At 35.8% G+C, this 11,461-nt stretch overlaps 1 protein-coding gene across 1 annotated transcript in view; it reads right to left on the bottom strand.

The window, feature by feature from the left end:
• Positions 1–2,239: 2,239 nt before the first annotated feature.
• Positions 2,240–11,461, bottom strand: part of GSTCD (glutathione S-transferase C-terminal domain containing) — a 77,111-nt gene continuing 67,889 nt past the window's right edge. The window contains exons 10-12 of the mRNA XM_072405663.1: positions 10,911–10,941; positions 4,326–4,395; positions 2,240–2,697 (exon numbers count right to left, since the gene is read on the bottom strand). Of these exons, the coding sequence (XP_072261764.1) occupies positions 2,561–2,697; positions 4,326–4,395; positions 10,911–10,941 (238 nt within the window). The 3' untranslated portion in view covers positions 2,240–2,560. The remainder of the gene's footprint in view (positions 2,698–4,325; positions 4,396–10,910; positions 10,942–11,461) is intronic.

Here is an 11,461-nt window from a genome sequence, read left to right as displayed (position 1 = left end):
TTCAGCCTTAAGAAACTCCTTTTTTTTATAGTTACCAGTAGTAGTAGTTACCAACCCTTAGCATCTACAGCAGACTACATTCCACAAAACATGATATGAAAACAAGTTGCTTAAATGGAGGGTTTACATCTCCATGTTGTATGTCTGGGTATTTTTCCATTTGCTTTGGTTTAATTTCAAAATATATTATTGTTGAATGTTTCCTAAATAAAGTGTTCTGTGGATATAACTTTGTTGAAACAACCACTTAATACGGGGGAGTCCAAACTTTTTGCAAAGAGGGCCAGATTTGGTGAGGTGAAAATGTGTGGGGGCCGACCACTAACCAGGGTTAGTGTGGGTATGGTCTGCGTGGGTCCTGCACAGCACATGCCCACCAGGGTGACGTGAGGGATTGCCTGTGCACGAGTCCAGTGTCAATGCGGGCCTCGTACAGAGCACGTTCTTGGAATCAGAGTGGGCATGGTCCGTGCTGGTCCCACACAGCACATGCCCACTATATTGACGTAGGACATCAATTGCAAGGCAGTTGATAAACGCTAATGAAATATAAAATATCTTTTTTGTACAGGTGTATTTTATACTGTGGTCAACAGTGCTGGCGGGCTGCATATTATTGATTTTATGACAGAGCCTGTGATCCGGTGGAAATCTGAACAAGAGCCGCAATTGGCTGATGGGCTGGACATTGGACATGACGTAATATATGAACCCCCCTTTAAATAAGGGTTTAAATTTTTACCTAGTGGATTGTTCCAAACCAATATGAGTTGAACAAAGGGAGATTTTTAAGTCATAGCCATGAATGTTTGGATAATCTGGGGGTATAGTATTATTCAATACAAAGGTATTACTCTTCGTAGCCTCTATTACAAGCCACTATATTGAGCCACCATTGAATGCACCATAGATCCGCTTTCTCACAGAAACTTTTACCTTATCATCATATAGTTTTCCCTGATGACTGTCCTTCATTGGACTAAATTGGTGGAAATCAAAGGGGGCAAGATCTGGGCTGTATGAATGATGGGGGATCAATACTCAGCCCAAATTGTCAATCACCTGTTTTATTGCCAAACATGTGAAGTCGCATATTGTCATTGTGAATGTGGATTGTTTCTGGATTTTTGTTTGGTGTCCCAATCCTAATGGACTGACTCTCCATTTCCAGATCATAAAGATATGCCCATGTTGTCATCTTGTCAACAGATCATCAAAAAAAGTCTTCATTGACTTCAAACACTTCCAGGAGATTAGGGCAGTCACCATTTTCACCTTTGAATTAGGTATCATCTGCCAAGGTACCCACTTTGCACACACATTTCAATACCCTACCTTCTTCCACCATCTTCCGTATGGCACTGTGACCACTATCAACACAGATTGTGATGCATCTGCCCATGAAAACCAATTTGTCTACTCACTGATGATCACTCACATTTATATCAATGGTTGACAGTCCCTCACTGCATGGTTTCTCTTCACTGCGGGTTTCCCCTTCTTTAAATATCTTTATCCATCTGTGTACATTGCTCTTGTCTATGGTGCAATTTCCATAAACATTTTATGCCACCTGTGGACAGCCTGCACCTCTCCATAGTCAGGAACATATAATAAAAGAATAACTCTACCAACATCTAAAAATGTTGTGCCCACACATTACAAATACACAATATGGAAGATCTGCACCCATCTTAGATTTCACTAAAAACAAAAAAACATGGATTATGAGCAACGATAAACTGACCTGTAAGCACAAAAACAAAAGGCTTAGAATTTATAAAACATGGGAGCCTTGAACTAATACCTTGGCTAAACAGCTAAGCTTTACAGTAGGACCCTCTCTATTACCCACCCTACTCTTTTTCCTGTTCCTACATCCTTCCCTTTGTTATGTCTTTCCTATTTCTTTCTGCCTTTTCTGTTTTATAATACTATGCAATGACCTACTCAGTTATATATTACCATTTTTTGTACACTGTTTTGAAAACTCCTTATTATTTTAGGAATGGCATGTGTTTCATGTGTTCCCCCATACTTTTATCCTTACCCTTATCTACAGCCCCCCCCCCCCTTTTTCCCCATATTTTCTATTTGGTATTTTAAATATTCTGGAAATTGTAATTTTCTTTACCTTTTTCATGAAAAAATCTCAAAAAAATTATTAGAATAAAAAATGTGCCCACTTTTCCAATTGTTTAGAACAGACCTCACACATTTGCACTGTAAGCGAAACATATACAAGACCTATGTTTTTCTTTAATACAAAAGTGAAAATCGTTTTTTTTAAATTACAAAGTAGCAGATCCTTTTATGTTGTTTATTCAACAAATATTAAAACCATTGGGTCAATGTTTATTAAAATATGTAAATGTTTCTAATATTTCAAGTATACAAAACCCTTTGTTAACATAGGACAAACTTAAGAAACCTAGTTACACCATTCATTGGTTTAGATTTTCGTAACTTTCGTAAAAAAATGTTGTATTTATAGTTCTATTCCAGGGAGCTCTTCCCATTGTATAGTCCTTGGTGAACTCCATTGTAAATTGATCACATTTTATACTGGAGATCCCACAATCACATTATTCTTTGGTGAACAGCTTTCTGGTTCCATTGAAATAACCTGGGCTTGGTATCCACACTGTTCAGCAGCCCATGCTCGATCCAGGTCCACCAATCCCATGCATCGTTTCCCTATGACACATACAAATAAAATAATGTGAATATATTGCTATTCTTCCTGAGGCACTCAGGAAAAGGGTTGCATCTATGTTCAAACAAACCTCATGGTACATTTATCGTTTATTGGGCAATGACCCTCCTGTTGTCTGGTAGACAAATCTGAAGACTTTTAATTTGTTTTCTCATTTTATTGTTTTACCTACTCAATGCAATTACAAACTTTTCTAACTGTTTCTAACTGGATCTTTTATTATTTTTAATATGTAATTGTTAATTTGTTTTATTGTTAATGTCCTATGAAAAATAAAATTTAAAAAAAGAATATATGAATAGTATTGTTCCTGTTCAAATTGCCACTAAGACGTTTAAAGTAAAGGTAATGAATAAGAAACAGTATTATTAACAAAAATAAAATCAAAACAACAAAACATCTAGCCAGAGGAAGACGTAGTTTGTAGTTTTAGTCTGAGTTAATTTAAAGTTACCCATCCCCTATTTTTATTTCTAAGATGTTATGATCTACTACCCCTATTTGGTTTTGACACTATATATAATTCAATAAATGGACTGCATAAATTTTTTTTTTAATTCTTACTATGAAGAACTGTGTTTCCACAGAAAAACTAACTTCTCTTGCTTTAGGACAACTGATCCCACCCAGAGTGTCAGCAACCTCGAGAAGCACCCACCAATCCATATTACACAAAGGTCTTCATTTATGCATGTAGAGCCTCACCCCTGAAAAACACTGCTTTTACATGTGCGGTTGAGGACTGAATCATCAAATAACAATTAATCACCAATCTCAGGTGAAGACAGTCAGAGTGAGGTGCCTCTATGTACGTAAATTAAGATGCATTTATGCTGAGCAAGGTGAAAAGGAGCTTTCAGTTTGTAGCATTTATTATGCATTAGCAAAATTGGCAAAGTTTTATGAAAAAGTAATTAGGTGTGTCTCACAAATAAGCCTGAACACACTTGGTGGATTTCATAATTATGCCTAAAAATCTGCTATTCAGCAAACATACATAGGCTATTAGTGATCATTTACTGAATAACAAAACTTTACTTGTTTTAATTGTTTATAGAGCAGATAAGACAACACCTATACGGGTAATTATTGCTTTCTGTAGTCGCACTTTAAAACATATTCTCTCACTCCTCTTCTGGTGACAAAGGGTCAGAAAGTGAGAACTTTTTCCAGTGGGTACAGAGAAAGCAGCAAATACATTGTTTAGGAAAAGTGGGAAAGGTTACAATTGCAAGAGGGTCTTTGATTTTTACATTACTATTTTTTTCCTATACAGTGTCTAGACATTGTTCTGTTTGGTCAGTAAAAATAGTCTGTATATAATACTAAGGAGGAAGACTGGAACAAATTAACATCTGACACCCAATAAATTTCCTTCACTGATTTGCAGTTTCAAATTCAACGGTACGTCCTGAGATTCTAGAAAGAAATAGATGACATTCAAGACAGACAACTGCAAGTTTTAATCTATCACACTTCTATTGAGACATTATCCTTGTTTTATGTAAAATATACATTGGAAGCTATTGGGAACACTTCTAACAGTGATGCAATTAAAGCATTAATATCCATCCTATATTATCAAATAAACCAAGCAGCATATACATACCTATCAGTCTTCGCTCTGGAGGAAGCTGGACAGCTGTCTGATCTGCAAATCTACATAGAATCATGTGTTCCTGTATAAAAAAAAAACAAAACCCATCAGCAACTTTACAAGCCTTCAAGATCATATTTCTAGCATATTACAATATTTAGCATCTTCATAAAATAAAATAAGAAAAAAAATGCTGCATATTTTATAACTAAAACATTCTTCGTCATGCAAGGGAACTCCTGCCTTTGGGGAGAAGCTGCATATATAGCTTCTTTTAGTGGCAGCCCCAGAGAGAATGAATGTGGTGGCACTGTCATCAGCTGTCAAATGTGCAGATGCTGGTTCTTTAAGAATCCATGCTGCAGTATGAGTAACTGAGTGGCAAGGTGCCAGACACCAGGAACTTGTGGGTTCACTTGGAAACTGCCCCCAGTCTCATCTCCTCCACTGACCAGACCGCAACAATGTAACATTGCAGCAAGTCACAAGGTAAGAGGTAACAGTGGGGGGCCACACATTTGGTAGGAAACAAGTGTTCCTGTAAAAACTTCCCAGTGGCTGGCACCTTACATTAAGAACACTTCATGGCACCTTGCCACCTGCCAGCACTGGAGCTCACTGCCACCCCAATTAATTCTCCAATGGGCTAGCCGTGAGTAGATATTGTATGTACCATCTTCCCTGAGGCACTGATTTACTGGCTTTAAAAAGCAGTAACTGCTCCACAACCTCATCACCAATCTGAAGATTGAGCCTAATCTTTGGGACAGCATCTAAGGTTCAGAGGTGCTAACCCCTAAACAAAGATGACGCCATATCATGAAATAAAGGCATTGTCAGAGGTGAACTATGATCTTTGTGATTCATAATAAACAATTGTAAGATCTACACTTACACATTACATAGCATGCATGTACAAAACAAGAAAGCATTTTCAATGAAAGCGTCACTTTAAATATGTAAGAGAACAGACAATGGAAAGTAGAGACAATGACCAAACAACCTCAAACCTGAAAAATTTTACAAAAATACACCTTGCTTTACTTGAAGACGTTTATTTCAGAGTGTAAGCTGCAGGACAATACCATTGTTACAGAGCAATAACCTAAATAATATGGGTAAAAGTTAAAAAAAAATACAGTCAGAAATTAGAAATAAGAATTTAAAAGTCCAGTTAACCCATATAGCCATCTTAAACTGATCCCAAAAATTATGAAAATTTCTTTCTGCACAACAAGCTAAGTGGACTGCTGATGCTGGTAGCCTTGTACCATAAACTAAGAGGTGACACATTCCAACCCAGACATCTTTTTCATGTAAGGTTAAAAGATTTGTGGACAAAGACACCACACAGATACCCCAATTGTCTAATCCCACATAAAATAACATATTGTTGCTGAACAAGAAATCTTGTTAAGAAAAACAGTTTAAATCTCTACATGTGAATTGTTCATTGCTTTCTAGGTTATATAAATTGGTTTTAGGATTCAAAAAGAAAGTTTTTAAACTATACAACATCATCAAAGTGGGATTTATTCTGGATAATTAACTGACAAGAGGCCTTAATCTGCATGGTCAGTCTAGAAGACAATGCTGACTATTAATGCTGAATGCTGGGCCCTCAGCCAATTATCTAGGCTAAGTCGATAAATAGATCCATTAAAAGTACCAGAGATCTCTACCTGCACTAGTCTGTAAAATCAGGAATTCTTTTCTGAAGCTTGTGCAAACATACGTCTTAGCCACATATCTCAATATGGCTGCTGGCGACACAGCAAAACAAAGAATGTGATTAGTCTAAGCTTTAAAAAAAGTCTCTTTAACGGTCATAAAACTAAAAGGAAGAAAACTTGGCAGCTGTTGGGATTAGTACTTTTATTTCTATCATTTATAGAACAAATATTTGGAAGACGTCTTCACTTGGAGCCTTGAGGTAGATGGTAATCATTCAAACTTTATACTAAACTAATAAAGGTTTCTAACGATATTCTTATTAATCAAACAACGCCTCTATACAGTTAAATAAGAAGACTTCCAAATCCATTTTATAGTTTTATATTCAAAGGATGATGGTAGGGGGACTGTTGAGTGTTTGAAGTCAAATCACTGTGATTTCATATTTCCTTCATAATACCAATATTAATCCCAAATGGAACTATTTATATCTTATTGGCCTGGCAGGTGTAAAAAGCAGTTTGTATACTGTGCAATTTAATATTACCTAAGGGGTCCTAAAAGATTGACAAGGACAATGTCAAGGACTACACAGGAAACAATGGGTTAAACTACAGTCACAAACAAGCATCAAAAGGTTGCAATAACTGTGAGAATATGACCCATTGACTTATTGAGAAAACAACAGAACAGCTTAAGCTGACTAAAGAGTTCCTTGCATCAGAATTAATTAGCTAGAAGGTCACTGACCCTACAGAAAAATAAAACCTCCCACCCTGCTTAAAAGGATTAAAAACAAAGCTTTGAGTCTATATTGTTCTTTTAATTATATATTCACAAAGGGATTGTATTCATAAAGCTGTACTTATGTAATTGAGGCTAGAATACAATATTACATAAAAAATTGTGTATACTATAAATGTAGAAAATGTGAATTAGAAAATGTGTCTCCAATATAAAGATACTAAAATAACTACAGGAAATACTTTGAATAAAATATTTTGTGTTCAAATGTAACAATACCCGTACTTCCCAATAACATTGTTAAAATTTAGGAAAAATATAATTATAGTATAACAATAATATTATAACAAAAGATGTAAAAATGAAATAAAATGTTCAAAACTTCAAAATGAAAGACAGATTGCAAAAGAAAGTATAGCAAACCCCCAAAATTTTTAAATATATTAATAGCAAAAAGAACAGATCTGAGCATGTAGACCCCTTAACCCCCCCCCCAGCGGTCTAATTCTGTCCAAATTTCCATGCAAAAAAAGTTACATTTTTTTGGCATTGAAATTTAATTTACATTGTAGGCTATAATCCCCAAAAAATGTCCAATAGTTAATACATTTAATTCATTTATTAATAATTTTTAACAAAAAATTTAAAATCTGTTAAAAAAATAAATAGTTAAACATGTAATATAACTGTACAGTAGCATATATATTATAAATATAATATAATTATATTTATATATTATATGAAGATTTCTTTGTATTGGACTCAATACAGCTATTTTGTATTGAATCCAATACAAAATGATTCAAATTTCCCACTGCTCCACCCGCACAAACCGGCGCCCGCATCGACGTCACAGGAAACCCCATAGATCTCAACTCTTCACTTTGCGCCTGGAGATCGGAGGAGCAGGACGAGTCCTCAGGACCTGCGGGGACCAGAAGGAAAACGGGGGACGACAACAGGGCAAGGTAACTGGGATTTTTCTTAGCTTAAAGTGCCCCCGAGTGTGACTCAGGATTACCGATTTTTGCAAGTAAATTGGACCCCGAGTCACATTCGGTATTACCGCTAGGAGGGTTAAAGGATGTCGCTGGGTTGGTAACTGGAGATAAAGACAAGGCAGATTTACTAAACTCTTTTTTTTAGCTCTGTGTACACAAAGGAAAATGGCAGAGCTCCAAATTTCTAATAGCGATGTCACTGCCTTAAATGAGTCACAATGGCTCAGAATTGATATGATTGAAAAACAACTTGGGTAAATTAGGTTGATAAGGCACCAGGACCCAATGAATTACATCCACGTGTCCTCAAAGAGCTGAGCTTGGTTATTTCAAAGCCATAATTTCTAATTTTTAGAGACTCTTTAGTGACTGGCAAAGTATCGATGTATTGACGTAAGGCCAATGTGGTTCCTATCTTCAAAAAGGGAGGAAAATGATTACCAGGTAACTAAAGACCGGTTAGTTTAACGTCCATAGTTGGAAAGGTCCTAGAGAGTTTGATAAAGAACCACATAGAGGAGTTTCTGCTAGAAAATAATATTTTAGGTGATAGTTAGCATGGCTTCAAGAAAGACAGAAGTTGTCAAATAAATTTACTCTCTTTTTATGAGGAAGTAAGTAAACAGGTAGACAGTGGAGTAGCAGTTGATCTAGTGCAACTGACAGTTAATATGCAAGTTAGGGTCAATAGGTTTATAAAAGTCAATCTGTAAACGGTTAGAGAACTGGCTTAAAGACCGCATCCAGAGAGTTGTAATTAATGATTCATACTCTGAATGGTCTAAGGTTAATATTGCAGGGTTCAGTGTTGGGACCTTTACTGTTTAACATCTTTATAAATGATATGGAGTTTGGGATTAAAAGTACAATTTCTGTGTTTGCAGATGACACCAAACTATGTAATGGAATTAGGTCCATACAGGATGTCTATAATCTACAAGCAGACCTGGATGTACTGTTTGATTGGGCAGCCAAGTGGTAAATGACATTTATTATAGATAAATGTAAAGTTATGCACTTGGGAGCTAACAACATGCATGCTTCATACTGTCTAGAGTGAATACATTTAGGAGACTTTTGGGGGAAATGGAAAAGGATCTGTGGGTTCTGGTATATCATAGACTTAATAACAGCATGCAATGCTAAGCTGTAATATTCAAAGCTAGTAAAATACTTTCTTGTATTTAAGGAGAAATAGACTGCACAGATGGAGACATAATCCTGCCCCTGTACAAAGCATTGATCAGACCACATCTGGAATATGCAGTCCAGTTTTGGGCACCAGTTCACAAAAAGGACATTGTGGAATTGGAGAGAGTGCAGAGAAGGGCAACTAAACTAATAAAAGCAATGGAGGAGCTCAGCTATGAGGAGAGATTAGCTGAACTGAATCTATTCTCCCTTGAGAAGAGACGTTTATAAATATATAAATGGTCCATATAGAGAACTCTCTTCCCCATTATTCATTTTGAGATCATTACAAGGAACAAGAGGACACTCTTTGCGACTGGAGGAAAAGAAGTTTAAGCTCCGGATAAGTAAGGGATTCTTCACTGTAAGGTCTAGCTGTTGAAGCAAATTGTACCAGGGTTATTCTTGCCTTGCTCTGGAACAACTATGTCTTATAGGGTCTTATATCTGGAATATGTTTATTTACCTAGTGGTTGAACTTGATGGACTTTTTTGATGTCTTTTTCAACCAAACCTACTATTTAACTATGTAACTATCATTAATAGATAGCTTTTGACAGGCCACTTGGGCAAGTATTGTTCAATATGCTGTACCCCATGAAACACCTAGTGGATGGATATCAAAATAAAGAACACATAGGTGAATATTTAAAAAGAAGCAGAAATCCGATATCATATCTGATTCCTACTTTTTTAACATTAAATGTATAAAAGGGCAATCAGATTTTGTGAAGTGGTGATCAGTGTTTTGATCTTAGCACTGTATTTACAATGGTGTCATACCATATGGTACTGCTATATACAAGTACATATGTTTGTTGAAAGTGCTTTTTAAAGAACCATGCCACTTAAAACAAATATTCCAGATTTTGATGAAAACTATCCACTTTGCACAGTTTCTTTGATTTCTGAAATGTTGCAAAATGTCTGTACCTGCTTTCACAGAAGGGAGGTAAGCGTGAAACTGAAAAAACTTTACCTTGTACCCTTAAATTCTTTTAACCTTCAGCTCTCCCAAATCCGGTGGGTCCAAAGCTGGCCATAACAGCTCTCCAAAACTTAGCAAAAAAATGTAATATAAGTCTTAACTAAACAATGATCTCTTTTTTCAGGCAGGCCCGTTAACTACATTATATAGTAAAGAAGACAGAAAAATCTGAATTTATCATGTATTACCTCTCTGCCACTGATGACAATTGTGCCTCACCTTAGTTATACGTAATTGCAAACTAAAACCAGTGTAACAGAAGGACTAATCATACATTAACACATACAAACAAACATTAACACATATAATTTGAGCAAAAAAGGCAAAATACAACCACAAACACCTAATTGGTGGACTCTTCTTTAAAGAAACCCTATCATTTAAACTTAGGTTACAGATCTTCTAAAGATGAATAATTATACTTTCACATCAAGAAAGCACTTGACATCTCCCAATGCTAGATGCCTGGTCCACTGCTGCAGGCTGCTTTTTCTCCCACCAATTTTCATATCACTACTTTGTGTTTGCTGTGGCATAGTGGCCAATAATTATGACCACGGTGTTCAGTGGGCAACTGAGCATCTGACACACATAAAATTTTAGAAAGCCACTGATTACTGTAGTTCTTAACCAAAGTAAAGACTGAAGTGCTGCACACACTAATCAGGGACAATTTGTGGCTTGAATTCTGAGGACTACAGGGTAACATTAAACATTATTCTAAGTTTTATGATCCCAATGATGTTTTCTTGACACATATATATATATATATATATATATATGGAAAAACTTGCAAAATAGAGTAAATTACTGTAACTGTGGACTTTACTGTAAGTCTTTTCGATTTGTTTCATACATTTACAACACACTCATTTACTAATTCTCCAATGTAAATTTATTCTATAAATACCAGAGAAATCAGATATAACATTCTATAGCATCTCATTGCAAAAACAAAACCACTTTTGAATATATAAAGAAAAATAATAAAGCGATTACCTTATATGATAAAACTTTCTGAAAGCGATGACTGGAAAAAAAACAGACAAAAGACAAAACATCAATTTCAGATACAAAACAAATTTACTATTTTTGAAATCCAGCTTTTTTTTTTATTGAGCTGGCAGCTGTCACAGAAAGCTGACATGACAGCCATGCCAAAACCAAAAGTCCATCTATTGAGTTAGACTAGAGCTGTTCCAAAGAAGGATGAATGGTTTGCATCTTCCAGGAGAAACAGGTCACCCAACTTAATTTCATAACAAATGCCAGTATTATTGTGGGATAGCAATACGTTTACTTAATTGCCTGCCTGCCTCCTAATAACATTCACTCCCCCCTAACTCCAATGCCACTCTATTCAATTGCCAATGCAAAGTGACATACTTGGTCAAGCATGTTTTTTTTATTTTGGTTCTGTACATTACCACAATTAATTGTAAATGAAACAACTCAGATGCAGTTGAACTGCAGACTTTCAGCTTTAATTCAGTCGGTTGAACAAAAAGATTGCATAAAAATGTGAGGAACTAAAGCCTTTTTTTTTACAC

Source organism: Pyxicephalus adspersus, chromosome 3, assembly GCF_032062135.1.
Source record: "Pyxicephalus adspersus chromosome 3, UCB_Pads_2.0, whole genome shotgun sequence".
Taxonomy (NCBI): domain Eukaryota; kingdom Metazoa; phylum Chordata; class Amphibia; order Anura; family Pyxicephalidae; genus Pyxicephalus; species Pyxicephalus adspersus.
The sequence above is the reverse complement of the archived record's forward strand: the minus strand, read 5'-3'. Positions and strand labels throughout refer to the sequence as shown.